Source organism: Rhinoraja longicauda, chromosome 30 (assembly GCF_053455715.1).
Source record: "Rhinoraja longicauda isolate Sanriku21f chromosome 30, sRhiLon1.1, whole genome shotgun sequence".
Classification (NCBI taxonomy): domain Eukaryota; kingdom Metazoa; phylum Chordata; class Chondrichthyes; order Rajiformes; family Arhynchobatidae; genus Rhinoraja; species Rhinoraja longicauda.
Genome location: NC_135982.1, coordinates 29,011,170 through 29,035,753, shown reverse-complemented (window position 1 = coordinate 29,035,753; position 24,584 = coordinate 29,011,170). Strand labels below are relative to the sequence as shown.

Sequence of the window (24,584 nt, the reverse complement as noted above, 5' to 3'; positions counted from 1 at the left end):
GAGTGACATTCACTTTCATCTTGTCCTCTGACACATGCATCAGAATTAATCTGTGTATTTGGACAGCGCATTGTGGAGATAAAGAAAATGATCAATTCTCGCATAGTTTGACTGCGTGTCCGTGTCAACGTATAAAATTCTGAAGGGATTGGACAGGCCAGATGCAGGAAAAATGGTCGCCATGTTGGGGGAGTCCAGAACCAGGGGTGACAGATTAAGAATAAGGGGCCGGCCATTTAGGACTGTGATGATGAAAAACTTTTTCACCCAGAGAGTTGTGAATCTGTGGAATTCTCAGGCACAGAAGGCAGTGGAGGCCAATTCACTGGATGGTTTCAAGAGAGAGTTCGATATAGCTCTTAGGCTTCTTAGGGAATCAGGGGATATGGGGTGAAAGCAGGAATGGGGTACTGATTGTGGATGATCAGCCATGATCATATTGAATGACGGTGCTGGCTCAAAGGGCCGAATGGCCTACTCCTGCACCTATCTTCTATGTTCCTCTGTTTCTATGTTACTCTCGTCGTTGCGCCATGCACGAGCTATCAGGGAACAGTCCACTTACATCTGAAACTGCACAAGGGGAATAAGGGAGATCTCATGCTTATTTAATAGGGCAAACTCATCTTCGTAAGTTCTATTTCAGCTCCCGTGTGTATCAATGGATGAATAATTAACACAAGACTTCCCAACAGGCTCCTGCATGTCCTCAGATTACTTCTGAGATTTGGCTTTAACCATTTCAGAGAATTATGTAGGAAGGAACTGCAGACGTTGGTTTAAATCAAAGATAGACACAAAATGCTAGAGTAACTCAGAGGGTCAGGCAGCATCTCTGGAGGGACTGGACAGGCAACGTTTCGGATTGAGACAAAGTCGTTGACTACACATCTGTGTTCAGCTTCCCTCCCCTCACTGATGCAGCCCACAATTGCAGTCATCCGAAAGCTTCTGCTGGTGGCAGGAGTCGGAGTTGTATCTGAAGTCCGAGGTGTAGATGGGGAACGGAGAGAGAGGGCCATCTCCTGTGTTGCTCACCACCAGGTCCGAGACACAGTTCTGCAACCTGACGTATGGTGGTCGTCCGGTCAGGCAGTTGGTGACCCATGACACCAATGGAGTGTCCTCCAGCATCTTCGTCCGTTTGCTCCCTAGTAGTGCAGGCCGGATGGTGTTAACAGCACTGGAGAAGTCAAAGAACACAACTCTCACAATGCTTCCCTGCGTACCCAGGTGAGCACAGGAACGATGGAGCAGGTAGACGATAGCTCAAGAAGGGCAACCCACAAGACAGAAGCAAGAAAGATTCTAAATTGGTGTTGTAACATTGGCTTATTCCCGGCAGCAAGACTTCCATTTAGATGGCACCCAAAATCCCAGGATGTCCCAATGCACTTTAGAAGCAATGAATGCTTTTGAAGTTCAGATACTGTTGTAAGGGAAGAAACCAAATGGCAATTTATGAACATATAATTAGGAGTAGGTAGCTCTGCCATTTAGTAGCTAATCTGATTTTAATGTCAACTCCACCTTCCCACCCACCCCAGTAATCTTTTACCCACTTGTGTATTAACAATCTCTTGGTGCTGTATTACAAATATTCAAATATTCTGCTTCAACTCGATAGACAGACAACCCTCTGAAAGATTAAACATCCCCTCATCTCTGTCAAAAGGAACAACCACCATTTTAAAACCGTGATCCTCCCTCAAGAGGAGTAACCTGCCGAGACTCTTCTGAAATATTCCAATTTGTGCAAATCAAACTGATGCAAGCAGCAACCTGATTATTGAGTAGAAACAAGGAACTACAGATGCTGGTTTACCAAGGGCACAGCTGCGCCAAAGTAACTCAGCAGATAAAGCAGCACCCGTGGAGAATGTGGAGAGGTGATGTTTCTAGTTGCACCTGCCGACGTTTGGCCCATGTCCCTCTAACCCTAACCTGTCCACAGATCTGTCTAAATGTTCCTAAAACATTGTGTTAGTCCCTGCCTCAATTACCTCCTTCAGCAGCTCGTTCCACCCACCCACCGCCCTTTGTGTGGAAAATGTTACCCCTTGAAATCTTATTAAATCATTCCCCCCTCACATTAAACCTATGTCCTCTGGTTTTCAATTATATTGAGTGATTGTAGATCCACTTCTGGAACCTGCACACAGAGTCACCTGTAGGCACACAATGCTGGAGTAACTCAGCGGGTCAGGCAGCATCACAGGAGAAAAGGAATGGGTGACATTTCGGGTCGAGACCCTTCTTCGGACTGATGTCAGGGGAGGGGCGGGATCCCGCCCCGAAACGTCACGCATTCCTTCTCTCCTGAGATGCTGCCTGACCCACTGACCCACAGAGTCGTCTGTGTTGGGCACCATTTTGCTATTCATAATTAGTTTGAATCTTGCACTCAGACTTGCACGTTCTCATTCCCAGCACACTATGAACAGTGCTGAGATAAGCAACAAACCAAACAGGCACAACTTTGTTATATTTAGTTCATCAAGTTTCTGACAGAACCAGGGCACTTACTGCCTGGCTTCTCAACAGATTTAGCCTGTCACCACCAGTGAAACACACTCCTATTACTGGAACAACATCCCTCCCCTTTCTTTCCCATCAGGTTCCAGAATCTGCAACCTTTTTTCGCCTTTTTTCGCCTTTTTTCACCCTCTCTCCACCCTCTTTCCACCCTCTTTCCACCCTCTCTCCACCCTCTCATCAACTGCTCCTCACCTGTATCCACTTAACACTTGTGTAGGAAGGAACTGCAGCTGCTGGTTTAAACAAAAGATAGACACAAAAAAAGCTGGAGTGACTCAGTGGGACAGGCAGCATCTCTGGAGAGAATGAATAGGGCCGAAACCCAAAACGTCACCCATTCCTTCTCTCCAGAGATGCTGCCTGTCCCGCTGAGTTGTCTGTCCACTGATTACTTGCTGACTTTTGCCCCACCCTCCCCCAACCTGTCCACTTGCTACTTCCCCCGTGTCTCAGTGGCGATGAATGCCCGCTGCCCATTTCTCTCCACAGATGCTGCCTGACCCGCTGAGTTTCTCCAGCTCTTTCTCCTTTCTTTGAATCTTAAGTATTTCACTGCTTCAGAACCTGAAAGCAACACTTGAAACGTAACAAATAGTTGAAGCTCTTTGATGTATCTATTTTATTCTTTCTTTTATTTAAAAATTAATGTACTATGTAATGCACAAAATGAAAGCAATAACTATATGCAAATAATAGACATTGGTGCTATAATTATTTGATATTATTGTTGCATTATTATACAAATTTAGAAAGGCTCTTGCTGGAATGTCGATTTTATCAAAACTGGATGTGTTAGTGTGAGGTTCCTTTGTCTTTCGATTTCTTCAGACCAATATAACTAGGGTTGCCAACTGTCCCTTATTAGCCGGGGCATCCCGTATTTTGGGCTAAATTGGTTTGTCCCGTACAGGACTGCCCTTATACTGTATTAGGCCCGGGGGTCGCTGTAGGCCTGGACAGTGTAGGCCCGGACAGTGTAGGCCCGGACAGTGTAGGCCCGGACAGTATAAGCCTGGACACAGTAAGCCCGGACACTGTAGGCCTGGACAGTGTAGACCCGGGGCCGCTGTAGGCCCGGACAGTGTAGGCCCGGACAGTGTAGGCCCGGACAGTGTAGGCCCGGACAGTGTAGGCCCGGACACTGTAGGCCCGGACAGTGTAGGCCCGGACAGTGTAGACCCGGACAGTATAGGCTAACAGAGTGTGTTCGGGGAGTGGGTTCGAGTGTGTTCGCCTAACAGAGGTTGCGTAGCAACCCACCTCCTGGCCTGGTGGAGCGGGAGCACGTGGCCGCTGGCTGGGTGAGGTCACATGGGGCATGGGCGGTGATGTCAGCGCGTCCCGTATTTGGGAGTGAGGAAGTTGGCAACCCAAAATATAACTACATCATTGTTCCATGTCTGCAGTCCCTCTGCCGGTAGCTGCTGGTGACTCACTAGGTCACCCCTCCATGACTGCAATGCCCTTGCAGCTGGGAGAGCTTCCTTTGACGGCTATTATTAGCTGTAATTGCAGCCTTCCCTGTGATTTAACGCTACATTTTGCTCTCTACTCTCCCCTGACCTCAGCAAACAGTACTCCAGCTCACTGCCCTTCGCCAACGATATCACTGGCAGCTCTCCATGGCAATTTTAATGTTACAAAATAAGAATTTTGATCTGCACTCAGGTAGTCAAATACAATTTCCCTAATTGCAATGTGTGTCAATGCTTACAATGGGATTTCAACAGATTAACATGCAGTCTGTGTGTGCCTTTGTAAGTGTATACTAGAGTATGTGTTTTTCTCTGTAGGTGTATTCTGCGTAAGTGTACCTCGGTTTTATGCAAGGTTGATATTTGTGGCGTTATGAGTTTAATGATGGGTTAGGATAAGTGGAAGACAGGCTGCGAGTGTTTAGCATTTGTTTGAGTGAATTAATCGTCTGTAGTTTCCTTTATTTAGTAGATGCTGGTAGCACAGGTGGTGAGAGCAGGTAATGAGCGGGATTGTTCTGGGACAACAGAACCAACTGTTGAGCCTTCCAGAGGTGTTGCGGGCCTAACTCAACGAAACACCAGTGAAGGGAATTGCCCACTTGATAGCCCCAATAATATACCACCATCTACACCATCAGGTTTATTTTATGTGCTTGTTAACATGTAGGTATCTGATTATTGCACATGGAGTTAGCTATTGTCCTTAGCAGCAGTTTGTATAATCAGTTTAGTGTTTGGCTTTGGGCTTGGTTTTCTTGGTTGAGAGCTTATCCTGGTGTTACAGCACAAGTACTTTGTGTTTCAATTGCAATTTTGCATTTGTATTTGCAAAGGGGTTTTGCATTTAGATCTGAGAAAACAAACTCTAAGATTTCTCTGCATATTGACACAGTATACTGTTACTGTTTGTCATCTACATCAATGATTTGGATGAGAACATACAGGGCAAGATTAGCAAGGTTGCCGATGGTACAAAAGTGAGTGGTTTTGCCAATAGTGAAGATGATTGTGAACGATTGCAGCAGGATCTGGGTCGATTGGCCAGGTGGGCGGAGGAACGGTTGATGGGATTTAATACAGAGAAGTGTGAGGTGTTGCATTTAGGGACGTCGAACAAGGGCAGGACCTACACAGTGAATGGTAGGCCTCTGGGTAGTGTTGTAGTGCAGAGGGATCTAGGAGTACAGGTGCATGGTTCCTTGAAGGTTAAGTCGCAGGTAGATAAGGTGGTCAAAAAGGCTTTAGGCACTTTGGCCTTCATCAGTCAGAGTATTGAACATGGAAGATGGGAGGTCATGTTGCAGTTGTATAAGACATTGATGAGACCGCATTTAGAATATTGTGTTCAGTTCTGGGCACTATGTTACAGGAAAGATATTGTCAAGCTTGAAAGGGTTCAGAAAAGATTTACGAGGAGGCTGCCGGGATTAGAGGGTGTGAGCTATAGGGAGAGGTTGAGTAGGCTGCGTCACTAGTCCATGGAGCACAGGAGGATGAGGGGTGATCTTATAGAGGTGCACAAAATCATGAGAGGAATAGATCGGGTAGATGCACAGAGTCTCTTCCCCAGAGTAGGGGAATCGAGGGCCAGAGGACATGGGTTCAAGGTGAAGGGGAAAAGATTTAATAGGAACCTGAGGGGTAACTTTTTCACACAAAGGGTGGTGGGTGTATGGAACAAGCTGCCAGAGGAGGTAGTTGTGGCTGGGACTATCCCAACGTTTAAGAAACAGTTAGACGGGTACATGGATAGGACAAGTTTGGAGGTGTGGGCAAGTTGGGCTGAAGTGCCTGTTTCCAAACTGTATCACTCTATGATTCTATGTAAACAATCTGCTCCTCCACACACTGCAAAGGGGTTTGATTGTATTGACTCTTTGCTTGTTTGGATAAATAAAGTGCTCTCATAATGGTTTCTAACTGAAAAGCTTCTGACTATTAGCATTCCCCAAAGCTTTGGGTACCAAACTGAACACTTGGCGCTTATTTATAACTGTATTGTGAATGTTGTATACTTGTGGAGTCAAGTGTCAAGTTAAGGGTGCGTAATTGTCATAGGTAGTGACAAAGGAGCAATGCCATTCTTTCACTCAGCAGTGACACGGGCCCACAAATGCAATAACACACTCTGGAAACTGCATAATAAAACATACAATGAATAAACAACTGTAATAGTAGGTAAACTAGATGGTTATTCTTAAGGAGTAGATGCCTGGGAAGCTGAAAGGTCTGAAGATAGATAAATAGCGTAAACCATTTTCTGAATGAGGAGAGAATTTAGATATCGGAGGTGTAAAGGGATGTACAAGTAGGGTTGCCAACTGTCCCGTATTAGACGGGACATCCCGTATTTTGGGCTAAATTGGTTTGTCCTGTACGGGATCGCCCTTGTTCCGTATTAGGCCCAGGGGGCACTGTAGGCCCCGGGGCTGCTGAAGGCCGGGACAGTGTAAGCTGTGTGTTCGGGGAATGGGGCCTAGTGTGTTCGCCTAACGGAGGTTGCGTAGCAACCCACCTCCTGGCCCGGTCGGCCGCCATTGGTGGAGCGGGAGCACGTGGCCGCTGGCTGGGTGAGGTCACGTGGGACACGGGGCGGTGACGTCACCTTTTGTCCCTTATTTGGGAGTGAGAAAGTTGGCAACCCTATGTGCAAGTGCTGGCACAGGATTCCCAAAAAGTTAATTTGCAAGTCGAATCGGTGGTAAGGAAAGAAAATGCTTGAGAGGACTAGAATATAAAAATAGGGATGTAATGCTGAGGCTTTTGGAGTATTGTGAGCAGTTCTGGGCCCCGTATGTGAGGAAGGATGTGCTGGCGTTGGAGAGGGTCCAGAGGAGGTTTTGTACATTGTCCCTAGTTTGTAGGCTAGTGCTAGTGTGCGGGGATCGCTGGTCAGCGTGGACTCGGTGGGCCGAAGGCAGGGTTACCAACTTTCTCACTCCCAAATAAGGGACAAAAGGTTACGCCCCCGCCCCACGTGACCTCACCCAGCCAGCGGCCACGTGCTCCAGCTCCACCAATGTTAGGAGGCGCCTGGGTCTCCCGGCCTACAGTGTTCGGGCCTACAGCGGCCCCCGGGCCTACAGTGTCCGGGCCTACAGTGTCCGGGCCTACAGTGTTCGGGCCTACTGCGGCCCCCGGGCCTACAGTGTCCGGGCCTACAGTGTCCGGGCCTAATATGGGACAAGGGCGGTCCCATATGGGACAAACCAATTTAGCCCAATATACGGGATGTCCCGGCTAATAGGGGACAGTGGCAACCTTAGCCAAAGGGCCTGCTTCGCGCTGTTTCTCTAAACTAAACTAAACATTGAAATGTGAATCCTGACCCTTGGACTAATGAAGGGCCAACCTTTACTCTATTAACTGCAGCAAAACCCAAGGGGAAAATAATTTTGGACAGTGATCGCTCGATTCTGCAGGTTAATTCCCGGGATGGCGGGACTGACATACGATGAAAGAATGGGTTGACTGGCCTTGTATTCACTGGAATTTAGAAAGATGAGAGGGGATCTTATAGAAACATATAAAATTCTTAGAGGATTGGACAGGCCAGATGCAGGAAAAATGTTCCTGATGTTGGGGGAGTCCAGAACCAGGGGTCGCAGTTTAAGAATAAGGGTTAGGACATTTAGGACTGAGATGAGGAAAAACTTTTTCATCCAGAGAGTTGTGGAATTCTCTGCCACAGAAGGAAGTGGAGGCCAATTCACTGGATGTTTTCAAGAGAGAGCTAGGTTTAGCTCTTAGGGCTAATGGAATCAAGGGATAGGGGGAGAAAGCAGGAACGGGGTACAGATTGTAGATGATCAGCCATGATCACAGTGAATGGTGGTGCTGGCTCGAAGGGCTGAATGGCCTACTCCTGCATCATTTTCTGTGTTTCTATGTTTCTATGATTCCTGCTTGGTGCCCTTGTAAGGTTGAAGAAGCAATGTCAGACGAGTTCAGTTATTAGTTTAGTATAGTTTAGAGATACAGGGTGGAAAGGCATTTCAACCCACTGAGCCTACACTGACCAGCGATCCCCGCACATTAACACTATCCTACACACACTAGGGACAAGTTTTTACATTTATACCAAGCCGATTAACGTCTTTGGAGTGTGGGAGGAAACCGAAGATCTCGGAGAAAACCCACGCAGGTCACGGGGAGAATGTACAAACTCCGTACAGACAGCGCCCGTAGTCGGGATGGAACCCGAGTCTCTGGCGCTGCAAGCGCTGTAAGGCAGCAACTCTATCGCTGCGCCACCGTGCCGCTGTGTTGAGGCGGTTTCTGACCTGCGCCTGACCTGAGCTCACAGCTCTGGGATGTTGGCACAGAGCAACCCCTCCCAAAGAGTAGAAAAGGTCTAAATTCCAAGACCGCCCGCAGATACACAAATGTAATAAGTGACAGCAAACTCCAGAATGGAGAAAATATTGTATTAATATTTCTCAGACGCTGCAGGGCTTAAGATTTCTGAATAAATAAGCATTTTTTACAGGTCAGCTTTTATATTTGCCAAACAGCAATGCGAGCAGTAAAATATATGAAGCTCTACTTAACCTATAACAACAATAAAAAAAACCCCACTTCAACAAAATTAATTTTGTGCATCTCTCATTCCTGGTTGCGTTGGGATAAAGCCCCAAAGATGGTTGTTGATCCATGGGGCTGTTTTGATGCGTGGACAGTGAATGTGGGTGGTGGCAGTGAGTGGGGAGGGGGTGATGGTATTCATTGCATCCAGAACTCATGCTAAGTGCTGCCAACTGTCCCGTATTAGCCGGGACATCCCGTATTTTGGGCTAAGTTAGTTTGTCCCGTACGGGACCGCCCTTGTCCCGTATTAGTAGGGTTGCCAACTTCCTCACTCCCAAATAAGAGACAAAGGGTGGCGTCACCGCCCCGCGCCCCACGTGACCTCTCCCAGCCATCGGCCAAGTGCTCCCGCTCCACCAATGGCAGCCGCCATTGGTGGAGCGGGAGCACGTGGCCGCTGGCTGGGTGAGGTCACGTGGGGCACGGGGCGATGACTTCACCCTTTGCCCTTTCTTTGGGAGTGAGGAAGTTGGCAAACTTACTTATGCTACTGCACTGGTTGTGCAACAGGGGCTCAGGAGGATGGCAAAGAGCACATCACACACACCAGACTCCCCACCACTGACTCCATCTACACTTCTAAACAAGGACCTGGTGGTTATGAAAATCAAAATGGCGGCACAGTGGCACAGTGGTAGAGCTGCTGCCTCACAGCACCAGAGCCCTGGGTGCTATCCCGACTATGGATGCTGTCTGTATGGAGTTTGTACGTTCTCCCTGCGACCTGCGTGGGTTTTCTCTAGGTGCACTGGTTTCCTCCCACATTCCAAAGATGTACTGGTTTGTACGTTAATTGGATTTGGTTAAAAAAATTGTGAATCGTCCCGAGTGTGCTGATCACTGGTCAGCGTGGACTCGGTGGGCCGAACGGCCTGTTTGCTCGCTGTATCTCTAAAGTCTGAAGACTTATCCCACCCTGGTCTTTCCTCATCTTCCCCGCTCCCATTGGGCTGAAGATACAGAAGCTTGAAAACACAGACTCCCAGATCTAGGAACACCGTCCTCCCCTCTGTCATCAGACTTCTGAACTGTCCTTCCATCAACCAGGGTGTAGTCCCGATATTCCACCCAACCCCTTTGCGGGCATTGGAGTTTTTCTCAGGAACTGCAATGCTGACAAACTGTATTCTGCACTCTAGCATCTTTCTCTTCGCTCCACCTTTTGTACTGGAGTTTGGCTCGATTGTGTCCATGTACAGTATTATCTGGGTTGATTGATAGAATGCCTCCAAAAGCTTTTCACTGTACCATGGTACACATGACAATATCTAACCTAACCCTAAAGAACAATGGATGCTGAGTTTCCCAGTCACTCATCAGGTCTGGGGCTTTGTAGTCACACTTGGGGAGAGATTGGTCATAGGGTCATAGAGTGATGCAGCATGGAATCCGGCCCTTCGGCCCAACTTGCCCACACCGGCCAACATGCCCCTGCTACATTAGTCCCACCTGCCAATGTTTGGCCCATATCCCTCCCAACCTGTCCTAACTATTTCTTAAAAGTTGGGATAGTCCCTCTCTAAACTACCTCTTCTGGCAGTTCGTTCCATACACCCACCACCCTTTGTGTGAAAACGTTACCCCCTCAGATTCCTATTAAATATCTTTCCCTTCATTATTGGTCTAGATTTTCTACCTTAATATTAGTTTATTTCCAAAAGTGGGCTTGAGTGTTTGCCACCAGAAACAGTGGTCCTTTGGGATAAAGTCCATTGTTTGGTGATTACTTTGCGGGACTGAACAACACGATTACTGCAGTAAACTCTGCCTCCGTACAGCGACTGACAGTAACTAAGCTCTTCTTCATGGACATCACAATTGGAGTTTGGTGAGATTATGCAAAGCATTTAACACAAACAGTTTAAAAGCTTCGACATCCCGCTTAGACATGGAAGGCATAAGATCCTTTAGAACCTCATGACTGGTAAAAGGCCAGGGTGGAATCTGAATATGCCTTGATAGCTCAACTGGAGAAGACCCCAGTGTACAACCAAGACGCAGGGACGATACGAACATGTGAGGGGATCTGACTGAAAGTTAAACAAGGGTGGACTGGGAAGATGCAGGCAGGATGCCAGCAAGATGTTCGGGCACATAGGAACCTCAAGAGCCAAGATCATAGTCTTAAAATTAACAGATCAGCCATTCAGAGCAGTCAGGAGATGAACTTCCATCACCCAGAGAGCAGTGAACATTTTGATTGTCAAGGGTCAGTCACTGAGCAGATTCAAGACAGAGATAAATGGGTTTTTAGATATCAAGGAAATCACGGCCAAAGAGGCTGAATGGCCTGTTCCTGCTTCTGTTACTCATGGGTCTTACTTCTTTGATTCAACCCTATATTTCTGCTTGGACACCTGGAAAGCAGATAGCTTTGTGTACATTGAATTTGACCTCAGCATATCTGGCCAATAGGAAGCTCGCCAGTCCTTGTTCTCAGCTGGGTTCTAATGTAAAGCGTGTGGCCAAGTGGGTGGATTTAGTTGAACATCTAAAGAGGGTGTCACCTACCCATGTCCTCCAGAGATGCTGCCTCACCCGCTGAGTTACTCCAGCACTTTGTGTTTTACTCAAGATTTCAGCAACTGCAGTTCCTAGTGTCTCCATATTTAGTTGAAATATTTAACAATAAATAGAAACATTCAGACAGATGTATGGACAGGACAGGTTTAGAGGGATATTGGCCAAACGCAGGCAGGTGGGACTAGTGTAGATGGGACATGTTGGTCAGAATGGACAAGTTGGGCCGAAGGGCCTATTTCCACGATGTATCACTCTATAACTCTATTCCTTCAGAGGTTTAAAAACTTCCTAATGCTAATATTCTCGAAGAAATTCTTAAGTGTGATAATAATAATAATATATATATGCGAGTTATTCTCTTTGAAATCCATGCCTGCAGAGCTTCTACAGAGAGACAAGTAACCACTGGGAGAGAGAGATGGCAAGAGGGATCATTTGAAAGTGATATTTCTGATAAATTTTTCATATGCCATTTATTAAAGCTGGCTAATATATATCTTCATGAAGCATGAGCATTTAAAAGCAGGAATATATTTTCTCTATATGTCAGTACAGAGTTTGTACGTTCTCCCCGTGACCTGCGTGGGTTTTCTCCGAGATCTTCGGTTTCCTCCCACACTCCAAAGACATACAGGTATCTAGGTTAATTGGCTTGGTATAAATGTTAATAAAAATTGTCCCTAGTAGGCATCGGATAGTGTGAATGGGGATTGCTGGTCGGCGCGGACCCTGTGGGCCGAAAGGGCCTGTTTCCGTGCGGAATCTCTAAACTAAACTAAAAAATGTCCCATCACATTCGAATGGCCGTGCATGGTTCGGGCATGTGTTCATGGTCTGCCTCATCATTGTCTTTCCTCTGTGTCCCTACCACACCTTTCTCCTGACCCCTGAGATATTCTCCGAGCCGTTCTGATCCCACAGGATGGCAGGTCAGCTGTTATCAGGCAACTTGGTCCAACACGCCCATGTTGAACAAGATGTTTACACAAACCAGCCTCCGTTCTATTGATTGCATTTAGATTTTTAAAAGATTATTTAGAGATACAGCGCGGAAACAGGCCCTTCGGCCCACCGGGTCCGCGCCGCCCAGCGATCCCCGCACATTAACACTATCCCACACACACTAGGGACAATTTAAAAAAAAAACATTTGCCCAGCCAATTAACCTACATACCTGTACGTCTTTGGAGTGTAGGAGGAAAATGAAGATCTCGGAGAAAACCCACGCAGGTCACGGGGAGAACGTACAAACTCCGTACAGACGGCGCCCGTAGTCAGGATTGAACCTGAGTCTCCGGCGCTGCATTCGCTGTAAGGCAGCAACTCTACCGCTGTGCCTCATGCTGCCCGGCAAGGCTGAGCAGAAAGACAACGTGATTACAATCGAGCCATTTCCAGTGTATAGACGCATGATAAGGGAATAACAACGTTTAGTGCAAGGTAAAGCAGCAAAGTCCGATCAAGGATAGTCCGAGGGTCTCCAATGAGATAGAAAGTAGTTCAGCTGATAGACACAAAATGCTGGAGTAACTCAGCGGGAGAGACAGCATCTCTGGAGAGAAGGAATGGGTGACGTTTCGTGTCGAGACCCTTCTTCAGACTGGTAGTTCAGCACTGCTCTCTGTTGTGTGTTGTGACTAGGGGCAACCCTTTCATTGTCAACTCCTCAAGTGTTTGGGGTTTCAGGACTAGGAGTACTTATCCCAATTTCCTCAGCTACCTCCTGTACATCTGTCTGCCTGTCCAACAGTTTCTGCATTGCTTCCCCTTGCTCTGTAACTGGGCATTTTGCAAACCAAATTAAACACAAGCTTCCACTGAGCTGGGCTGTTACCAGTCTGATTGACACGGAGCGTGAGCTCAAATGTGTTTGTTCACTGTATTTGGATTAACTCACATGGTTTGTTTAGGTTGACTGGTAATGTGTATTTAGATTAATTCCTGACATATCTTTGGAGTGACTAGTATCTTTCATTAACACTGCCTTGTATTGTTTGTTTAGAATGATCTGCTATGCAAATATAGACTAATCTGGCATGATTTCAATGAAGTGCAATCTGCATTAAGTGGTTGTACTTGGCAGCTCCATCCCTGAAACTTAGAAACATAGCAAATAGGTGCAGGAGGAAGCCATTCGGCCCTTCAAGCCAGCATCGCAATTCACTGTGATCATGGCTGATCATCCAAAATCAGTACCATGTTCCTGCCTTCTCTACAAATCCCTTGATTCCATTAGCCCGAAGAGCTATATTTAACTCCCTCTTGAATACATCCAGTGAATTGGCCTCCACTGCCTTCTGTGGCAGAGGATTCCACAGATTCACAACTCTCTGGGTGAAAAAGTTTTTCCTCATCTCAGTCCTAAATGGCCTACCCCTTATTCTTAAACTGTGGCCCCTGGTTCTGGACTCCCCCAACATGGGGAACATTTTTCCTGCATCTAGCCTGTCCAATACCTTAAGAATTCTATATGTTTCTATAGGATCCCCTCTCATCCATCTAAATTCCAGTGAATACAAGCCCAGTCGATGTTGTATATCTGTACCTGTTCCTTTATAACACCATCCCTATCTCCTGTACAATCCCATCCCTCCTTCATGCCTAATCCAGCCTTATCCATGGGGCATCTCCATCCTTGTTTAGTTCAGTTTAATTTAGAGATACAGCGTGGAAACAGGCCCTTCAGCCCACGCCAACCATCGATCACCCATACACGCGTTCTATCCAACACACTTGGGACAATTTACAGAAGCCAATTAACCTACAAAGTCTGCACGTCTTTGGAATATGGGAGGAAACCGGAGCACCTGGAGAAAACCCACGCGGTCACAGAGAGAACGTACAAACTCTGTACAGACAGCACCCGTAGTGACTGAATAGTCCCATCTTAGTATAAGAAAATAACTGCAGATGCTGGTACAAATCGAAGGTATTTATTCACAAAATGCTGGAGTAACTCAGCAGGTCAGGCAGCATCTCAGGAGAGCATCTCAGGGTCTGAAGAAGGGTCTTGACCCGAAACGTCACCCATTCCTTCTCTCCTGAGATGCTGCCTGACCTGCTGAGTTACTCCAGCATTTTGTGAATAGTCCCATCTTGGTCAGTTATATTGAAGGTAGACACAAAACGATGGAGTAACTCAGCGGGACAGGCAGCATCTATGGAGAGAAAGAATGGGTGATGCTTCTGGTCGAGACCCTTCCTCAGTTGGTCCGTTATATTCCTGGGTTTACCCAACCACATGCAAGCCCTTGGTAGTATTATCCCAGAATATCTACTTTAAGACCACTGTGACGATGTTGAATTTCCCTTCATTGGACTTGAAGTCCCAAAACCAGTGAGGAGGAAATGGGTTGTGGAGATAATTGTGCTAGGTCAGAGGCTGAAAGCTCTCTGGGGAATTAGCAAAGTAATTACTCTTGGCCCAACTCTCAGACCGATGCAACCTCGATGTGATAATGCAGGTGAGAGGTCTAGAGAGGTCTGGAGAGGCCCTTTCATTATCAACTCCTCAAGTGTCTGAGGTTTCAGGCCTTGGAGTCCTCATCCTAGGTTCCTCAATTGCCTCCTGGACATCAGCCTGTCCAATAGTTCCTGCATTGCTGCCCCATGTCTAGTGGAGTGGGTGAAGATGGCACTGGCAGGGAGATTGGTGGAAGAGAGCGCATTCCAGCTGAATCTCCAAGAAAGAAAAAGACTAGGCTCTTTAAATATTTACCTCTGCCCTCCAGCAGCCGTGTAAGATGCAGGGCCTCTTGGGTTTGCACAAGGCTGGTGAGATTTAGTTTAGTTTAGAGACACAGCGCGGAAACAGGCCCTTCGGCCCACCGGGTCTGCGCTGACCAGCGATCCCCACACACTTACACTATCCTACACACACTAGGGATGAAGGGATTAAAAGTACCATTAGCAAATTTGCAGATGATACAAAGCTGGGTGGTAGTGTGAACTGTGAGGAAGATGCTATGGGGTTGCAGAGTGACTTGGACAGGTTGTGTGAGTGGGCGGATGCATGGCAGATGCAGTTTAATGTGGATAAGTGTGAGGTTATCCACTTTGGTGGTAAGAATAGGAAGGCAGAGTATTATCTGAATGGTGTCAAGTTAGGAACAGGGGACGTACAACGAGATCTGGGTGTCCTAGTGCATCAGTCACTGAAAGGAAGCATGCAGGTACAGCAGGCAGTGAAGAAAGCCAATGGAATGTTGACCTTCATAACAAGAGGAGTTGAGTATAGGTGCAAAGAGGTCCTTCTGCAGTTGTACAGGGCCCTAGTGAGACCGCACCTGGAGTACTGTGTGCAGTTTTGGTCTCCAAATTTGAGGAAGGATATTCTTGCTATTGAGGGCGTGCAGCGTAGGTTTACCAGGTTAATTCCCGGAATGGCGGGACTGTCATATGTTGAAAGACTGGAGCGACGAGGCTTGTATACACTGGAATTTAGAAGGATGAGAGGGAATCTTATCGAAACGAATAAGATTATTAAGGGGTTGGACACGTTAGAGGCAGGAAACATGTTCCCAATGTTGGGGGAGTCCAGAACAAGGGGCCACAGTTTAAGAATAAGGGGTAGGCCATTTAGAACGGAAATGAGGAAAAACATTTTCAGTCAGAGAGTTGTGAATCTGTGGAATTCACTGCCTCAGAAGGCAGTGGAGGCCAATTCTCTAAATGCATTCAAGAGAGAGCTGGATAGAGCTCTTAAGGATAGCGGAGTCAGGGGGTATGGGGAGAAGGCAGGAACGGGGTACTGATTGAGAATGATCAGCCATGACCACATTGAATGGCGGTGCTGGCTCAAAGGGCCGAATGGCCTACTCCTACACCTATTGTCTATTGTCTATTGACAATTTACAATTATACCAAGCCAATTAGCCTACAAACCTGTACGTCTTTGGAGTTTGGGAGGAAACTGGAGCACCTGGAGGAAACCCACGCAGGTCACAGGAAGAATGTGCAACCTCCATACAGACAGCACCTGTGGTCAGGATTGAACCCGGGTCTCTGGCGCTGTGAGGCAGCAACTCTACCGCTGCGCCACCGTGCCGCCCTTCTCTTCTGTGTCAGAGACTCTTATCTATTGACAGAGGACTAGACTTTATTTTAATTTGACTAATTCTATCCTCTATTTTCTTTTGATGAAACAGCATTCCTGAAGTCCGTATTTTGGATAACGGGCCGTTCGAGTGTCACGTTGGCATCTACGACAGGACAAACCGCAAGAAGTTTCTGGAAGCCTATGGCCGTGTCTTTCTCAACGTCATGGGTAAGGTCCCGGTGGACAGGGGTGGTGTTCAGTTTTGGAACGCGTGGGACGCAAGTATGAGACTGATCACGAATCCTAAGAACTTCAGCAGAACATCAGATGCACAAAGTACACAGCACTGAACATGGCCAATTCACAGATACATAGACAATAGGTGCAGGAGGAGGCCATTCGGCCCTTTGAGCCAGCACTGCCATTCAATGTGATCATGGCTGATCATCCACAATCAGTACCCCATTCCTACCTTCTCCCCATACCCCCTGATTTCACTAGCCCTAACTCTCTTTTGAATTCATCCAGTGAATCGGCCTCCACTGCCATCTGAGGCAGGGAAGTCCACAAATTCACAACTCTCTGTGTGAAAAAGGTTTTCCTCATCTCAGTTCTAAATGGCCTACCCCTTATTCTTAAACTGTAACTCCTCGTTCTGGACTCCCCCAACATCGGGAACATGTTTCCTGCATCTAGCGTGTCCAATCCCTGAAGAATTTTATATGTTTCTATAAGATCCCCTGTCATCCTAAATTCCAGTGAATACAAGCCAAGTTGCTCCATTCTTTCATCATATGACAGTCCCGCCATCCTGGGAATTATCCTCTTGAACCTACGCTGCAATCCCTCAATATCAATAATGTCCTTCATCAAATTCAACTGATATCACATTGGAATAAACCCCGTAGTTAGCAACACAAGGTTGGAGGCAATCTGCCCATTTGGAATGGAGAACAACTGCAGATGCTGGTTTAAATCGAAGGTAGACACAAAATGCTGAAGTAACTCAGCGGGTCAGGCAGCATCTCGGGAGAGAAGGAATGGGTGACATTTCGGGTTGAGACCCTTCTTCAGACTGATGTCAGGGGAGGGGGCGGGACCGCCCTGAAACGTCACCCATTCCTTCTTATCCAGAGATGCTGCCTGTCCCGCTGAGTTACTCCAGCATTTTGTGTCTATCTTCAGTAACATACAAAACCTTTGTCATCTCAGTCTCCTCTCTCACCTGCTCCTGCTCCTAATAAAACAGAAAAACATTTCTGTTTGTCTTTCCTTTACACCTAGCCTCGAGGGTCTTGTTCTATCGTTCTCTCTGTCGTTCTCTACTTCTTTATCACCATTGAGTAAAAATCCTGGAGTTGCTTTCTCAACATCAGTGGGAATGATTTCATACCAAAGATTGTGTCTGTCCAAACAGACAGACTCAACACTGCCTTCTCGTTTGTAATTAAGGATGGACAGTAAACACTGGCCTTGGTCAACACTCCATCGATGAATAAAAATGAATCTTGCCACAGGCATTACAGACCTGAAACGTCCTCTATGGTTACCCTAAACCTCCAAATACCCTCTCCTGAATGCTCTTACACTTCTCTGGGACTTTTCACCGCACAACAGTTCTTAGTCTGCACCAACTCAATGGTCTGGATTTTCTAAAAGATTCTTACAGATCATCGAGATGTTGTGGATGTTGATGCAGGAAGATGGTGTGAGCCACAGACGGCCATGGAGGCCAAGTCAATGGTGTGAGCCACAGACGGCCATGGAGGCCAAGTCAATGGTGTGAGCCACAGACGGCCATGGAGGCCAAGTCAATGGATGTTTGTTTGTTGTTGGCTTAAGATTCCAAACTCCACACGGACAGCATCTGAGGTCAGGATTAAACTGCGATCTCTGACGCTGTGAGGCAGCAGCTCTACCTGCTGCTCCCCAGTGCCTCCCTCTAAAAACATTTATCCAATTCCCTTCTGTAAGTTAGGAGTTTGTTTCCATCAGCCGTCCAGACAGATTGTTCCCACTCAAGGAGGAGATGTGTGTTTGAAAGATCTGGTCATTGAGAACAATTGGGAACTGGCGCAAAAGAGGTTAGTCTTTTAGTTTAGTTTAGTTTAGAGACACAGGGCAGAAACAGGCACTTTGGCCCACCGAGTCCGAGCCGCCCAGCGATCCCCGCACACTAACACTATCTGACACACACTAGAGACAATTTACATTTATACCAAGCCAATTAGCCTACAAAACCCACGCAGGTCACGGGGAGAACGTACAAACTCCGTACAGACAGCACCCGTAGTCAGGATCGAACCCGAGTCTCTGGTGGTGTAAGGCGGCAACTCTACCGCTGCACCACCGTATGAGGAGTACACAGTCAATATATGATCACATTGAATGGCAGGGCTGGCTTGAGGGGCCGAGTGGCCTACTCCTGCTCTTATTTCACTTCAACGCAATTTATTACATACAACAATAATTCTCAGCTCCTCCCCGAAACACCACCTGCTGTTCTTTCAGCCAATTATTTGAGATCTGCGCCCACCAGCCAGCAAAGCTCCTGCTGATGAAAATAGTTTATCAATAATTGCAAAGCCTTCATCTGAAGGATTTGTCAGCATTCTGCGTCAGCACTGCTGTGGTGTTTCTGAAGCCTGGCTCCACTCAGGAGAGGCAGAGTGCTGTAAACGGCCCCTCAAGCTGAGTTCTAGCTCGATCAGGGATCCAAGCCCCGGCAGCTGCCAACAACAATTACTGCAGGTGTCCGAGAAGCGGCAAGGTTTAATACTTCCCCTCCTCACAGTGCCGGCTCTGGGGCAGTGCTGTCTTCAGCACTATAGAGCTCCAGGGGCTGGTGGAATCAAGGGATATGGGGAGAAGGCAGGCACGGGTCACTGATTGTGGATGATTAGCCATGATCACAATGAATGGCGGTGCTGGCTCGAAGGGCCAAATGGCCTCCTCCTGCATCTATTTTCTCTGTGCATCTATTTGACTCCTACGCCTGAACCCTCCACTGAAAGGCATGGCCAATCCCACAGCAGGTTAGCCTAGTTTAGAGATATAGCGCGGAAACATGCCCTTCGGCCCACCGAGTCCGCACCGACCAGCGATCCCCGCACACTTACACTATCTACACACACTAGGGACAATTTACAATCATACCAAGCCAATTAACCTACAAACCCGCACGTCTTTGGAGTGTGGGAGGAAACCGAAGATCCCAGTGAAAACCCATGCAGGTCACGGGGAGAACGTACAAACTCCGTACAGACAGCGCCCGTAGTCAGGATTGAACCCGGGTCTCTGGCGCTGTGAGGCTATTGCAGATTCTGCCTGCTGAATGGCTTTTGAGGTGTTGCTCCAAACGCCCTCACTTTGAGGATTGAATCACTCCGTGAACAAGAGCATCTTGGCACTGGTCCTGTCCTTGTGGTATGTGCCAGTCTGTCCTGCAGATGTGATGTAGCTTGATGTATTGACTCAGGATCAACGTGTGTCTCATCCACTCTGCATGTGTTACACCCTGGGATTTATTGCTAGCAGGCAGGATGTGGCTACGTTAAGAATGCTGTGCCTTTATGACCTCCTGCCTCGGTAATACCAAATTGATGGCGTGGAACCCCATGGTGGACGAATGTACATTTATCATTTGATCAGCGCCTAATAACATCAACAAAGCTGCTACGTTCAGGGGGAGAGAGCTACATTGTCAGAGGGGCCAGCGATTTATTGAGACATGAACCCAAGGCATAAAAGAACAACACACTCATCTAAAACGAGCTGCAATGAACTGAAGTTGCGTTTCCTTACTTTGCCAGTGATTTTGTATTGTGCGATGGTTGTGAATAGACAATAGACAATAGACAATAGGTGCAGGAAGAGGCCATTCGGCCCTTCGAGCCAGCACCGCCATTCAATGTGATCATGGCTGATCATTCTCAATCAGTACCCCGTTCCTGCCTTCTCCCCATACCCCCTGACTCCGCTATCCTTAAGAGCTTTATCTAGCTCTCTCTTGAATGCATTCAGAGAATTGGCCTCCACTGCCTTCTGAGGCAGAGAATTTCCACAGATTCACAACTCTGACTGAAAACGTTTTTCCTCATCTCCGTTCTAAATGGCCTACCCCTTATTCTTAAACTGTGGCCCCTTGTTCTGGACCCCCAACATTGGGAACATGTTTCCTGCCTCTAACGTGTCCAACCCCTTAATAATCTTATACGTTTCGATAAGATCTCCTCTCATCCTTCTAAATTCCAGTGTATACAAGCCTAGTCGCTCCAGTCTTTCAACATATGACAGTCCCGCCATTCAAGCTCCCAGGCTGTGAGTGGTGGGCAGATCTTGATGAAGATAGACATAAAAAGCTGGAGTAACTCAGCGGGACAGACAGCATCTGTGGAGAGAAGGAATGGGTGACGTTTCGGGTCGAGACCTGTTTCTGAAGAAGGGTCTCGACCTGAAATGTCACCTATTCCTTCTCTCCATAGATGCTGCCTGTCCCGCTGAGTTACTCCAGCACTTTGTGTTTCAACCAGCATCTGCAGTTCCTTCGTACAGATCTTGATGACGAATTGAAAATCTGCCTAACAGCTTGAAAGAACGTATGAACTAAAGTTCGGAAAATTGATTGGAAAGCAGGAAGCTAATTTAGCATCACAGTTTCCACCTTGAATCGTGAGTGTGGAGTGATGCTAATGATGTAGTTCTGCCAAGAAAACAAAGAACAGTACAGCACAGGAGTAGGCCCATTGCCCACAATATCCATGCTAAACACGATGCCAACTTAAACTCATTCCCTGATAGTGAACATTATCTTGGTCAGTGTGTAATTGTTGGTCAGGTCCTTGAATCTCAAAATTGGCAAAGCGGATGACTGATTCTCTTTATTCTTGTCTGGTATTCTTTCTCTTTATTCTTCATCAGTCCTCTCCCTTACTAAACATATTTTCAAAACAAAAATATGTCAGAACTGCCCAACTCACATCTCTGCGGTCCCGAGTTCAAATTTATCTCTGGCGTGCTGCGCCGTTATCAAGATGACATACTTTGTGGAAGGATTAGGGCCGTTGAGTTGCAACAGTACCTGACTGTAATGGATGTGTGGTTCCACAGATTGATTAATTATTCACAGAGCAGATACAGTATGTCTTCCAGATTACCTTTCCTGTTGAGTTATACCAAGCATCAATCAAAGTGTAGAACAGAGAGAAGCAGGGTGTTGCTGGGCGATTGGAACACTGAGTGCGTACTTGGGCCAGAATCTCTCTGAAAACAAGCTCATTCTGCAGCAACGGTGGCGCGGCGGTAGAGTTGCTGCCTTACAGCGCTTGCAGCACCAGAGACCCGGGCTCCATCATGACTACGGGTGCTGTCTGTACGGAGTTTGTACGTTCTCCCTGTGACCACGTGGGTTTTCTCCGAGATCTTCAGTTTCCTCCCAAACTCCAAAGACGTGCAGGTTTTCAGGTTAATTGGCTTGATATAAGTGTAAATTGTCTCTAGTGTGTGTAGGATAGTGTTAATGTGCTGGGATCGCTGGTCGGTGTGGACTCGTTGGGCCGAAGGGCCTGTTTCCGCGCTGTATCTCTAAACTAAACTAAACTAAACTAAACTGCTCACAGAGCTTATTTACAACGATTATTCTAGGTTAGTTCTGACAAATCTCTATCCATGCCAGTAACTTGAAGGTCATGTTTGTTGTTGAGGAACATTCCATGAGGACAGTCAAGAAATGCAACCGAGCAGCTTTCACTGTTGAGAGACTGATCCTCAAAGACTTAAGGAAACAGATAAGAAAAGATGTTTAAACTACAAAAACTGATGCCTTTCATCACAGGGCATCTTGTTGTCTTAAATATTGTCTTAAAGTCATTCATCTAATTCCAACCACCACCAACACTTAAATACATAAAGTGCTGGAGAAACTCGGTAGGTCAGGCAGCATCTGTGGAGAACATGGATAGGTGATGTTTTAGGTTGAGACCCTTTCTTCTGAGAATCAAGAACCAGAGGACATAGGTTTAAGGTGAAGAGGGAAAGACTTAATAGGACACAACATAAAGGGCGGTGGGTGTATGGAACGAGCAGCCAGAGGAGGTAGTTGAGGCAGGGACTATTTCAACGTTTAGGAAACAATTAGACAGGTACATGGATAGGACAGGTTTGGAAGGATATGGACCAAACGTGGGCAGGTGGGACTAGTGTAGCTGGGGCTTGTTGGTCAGTGTGGGCAAGTTGGGCCGAAGGACCTGTTTCCACCCTCTATCTCTTTGACTACATAAACTAATGTCTTTCATCATGGGAAATCTACCCAAACATAGACCTAAACTCATTCATCTATTTCCTACCACCACCAAGACGAAAGAACACAAAGTGCTGGAGTAATTCAGCAGGTCAGGCAGCATCTGTGGAGAACATGGATAGGTGACGCTTCACAGAGTGCTGGAGTAACTCAGCGGGTCAGGCAGCATCTGTGGAGAACATGGATTGGTGACGTTTTGGGTTGAGACCCTTTCTTTACCAAACCTAATTTGGGCGATTGGATGGTTGTCAGGACGATTGAGTTTTCTCTGAGATCTTTGGTTTCTTCCCACACTCCAAACACATACAGGTATGTAGGTTAATTGGCTTGGTGTATGTGCAAATTGTCCCTAGTGTGTGTAGGATAGTGTAAGTGTGCGGGGATCGCTGGGCGGGTGTGGACTCGGTGGGCCGAAGGGCCTGTTTCTGCGCTACATATCTAAACTAAAAAACTAAACTAGTAGTTGAGTGCTGGTGAACAGCAGTGATGTGGATTTAACATGTTTGTATCACAATGAATGGGTTCAGGATTATGTACAGTGATCCACATGTTCATTTTCAGGGATTAGCTAGTTTAATCCCCAATAATTGCCATCCATTTCAACCAGATATTTATCTGCTTCAATTTGAAAATGTTTTAAGTGATCTTCCTGGTAGTTCTTCATCATCTGCTGCTGTAAGCAAAACTGTTTAATCTCTTATTTAACCAGAGGCATCTGAGGTTTGACAGAGCTTTGACCAGCTATATTTCACAGCTTTAGTCAGGTCCAATTTGCATAATTTGCCTACAAGTTTATTAATACCAAAATGATTGTCTTGCAAAGATTATAATTGGATCTTAAGTCGCAGCATACCATTATGTTTGAGAATGCAAGCCCGGAGATTCAGCTGTGTGATGCAGCTTTTCAGGGGGCTTCATTTGCAAATGAGGGGCAGCACGGTGGCACAGCGGTCGAGTTGCAGCCTTCCAGCTTTTACCAGCCACAGGGTCCCTGGTTCCATCCCGACCACGGGTGCTGTCTGTATCCACTGACTTGGCCTCCACAGCCTTCTGTGGCAAATTCCACAGATTCACCACCCACTGACTAAAGAAATTCCTCCTCATCTCCTTCCCAAAGGAACGTCCTATAATTCTGAGGCTGTGACCTCCAGTCCTAGACTCTCCCACTGGTGGAAACATCCTCTCCACATCCACTCTATCCAGGCTGGTCACCATTCTGTAAGTTTCAATGAGGTCCCCCCTCATCCTTCTAAACTCCAGCGAGTACAGGCCCATTGCCGACAAACGCTCATCTTATGTTAACCCACTCATTGCTGGGATCATTCTTGTAAACCTCCTCTGCACCCTCTCCAGAGCCAGCACATCCTTCCTCAGATATGGGGCCCAAAATTGCTCTCAAAACTCCAAATGCGGCCTGACCAGCACCTTATAGAGCCTCAGCATCACATCCCTGCTCCTGTACACAAGGCCTCTTGATATAAATGCTGCAGTGGCTCACTTGCCTTGTAACATCCCAGTGTGACATTTACAGAACACCACTCCTGTGGAGACCCCTTGCATGTTCTGTGAGATAAATACAACTTGTTGTTGAACAACCTCCTAAACACAATGTTTACTTATCAGGAAACTTTAATGACACTTTTAATTTTTTGTTGTACAATCGCTCGCTGGCATTTCCTTGAAATAGAAGATTATCTGAAGTGCAGGATTTCTCAAGCTGTTATTACTTGAAAATCAATGTAATCAGTCATTATCACTGATACCTATGCGATTGTTAAAATAACCGGAGTTGTACAACAGGTGGCTATTTGCACGCTGCGCTGTGGAAATGTGTTGGGAATAAAGACATGCTACCAAGTGAATGGAAAGAGCGATTGTCTGAAGAAGGGTCTCAACCCGAAGCATCACCTAGTCCTTTTCTCCAGAGATGCTGCCTGACCCACTGAGTTACTCCAGCATTTTGTGTTGATCTTCGGTTTAAACCACCATCTGCAGTTCCTTCCTACACATTGGTTTCTACAGTCTCTCTCTAGGCACTTATCACTGATATCTTTCCGAAGGTATTTATACACAAAATGCTGGAGTAACTCAGCAGGTCAGGCAGCATCTCTGGAGAGAAGGA

At 46.8% G+C, this 24,584-nt stretch overlaps 1 protein-coding gene across 1 annotated transcript in view; it reads left to right on the top strand.

Annotated features, from left to right (window-relative positions):
* The window catches only part of LOC144608068 (immunoglobulin superfamily member 21-like), a 281,533-nt gene that overhangs the window by 130,281 nt on the left and 126,668 nt on the right, over positions 1-24,584 (top strand). Inside the window, exon 4 of the mRNA XM_078425347.1 lies at positions 16,274-16,392. Coding sequence (XP_078281473.1) covers positions 16,274-16,392 — 119 coding nt within the window. The remainder of the gene's footprint in view (positions 1-16,273; positions 16,393-24,584) is intronic.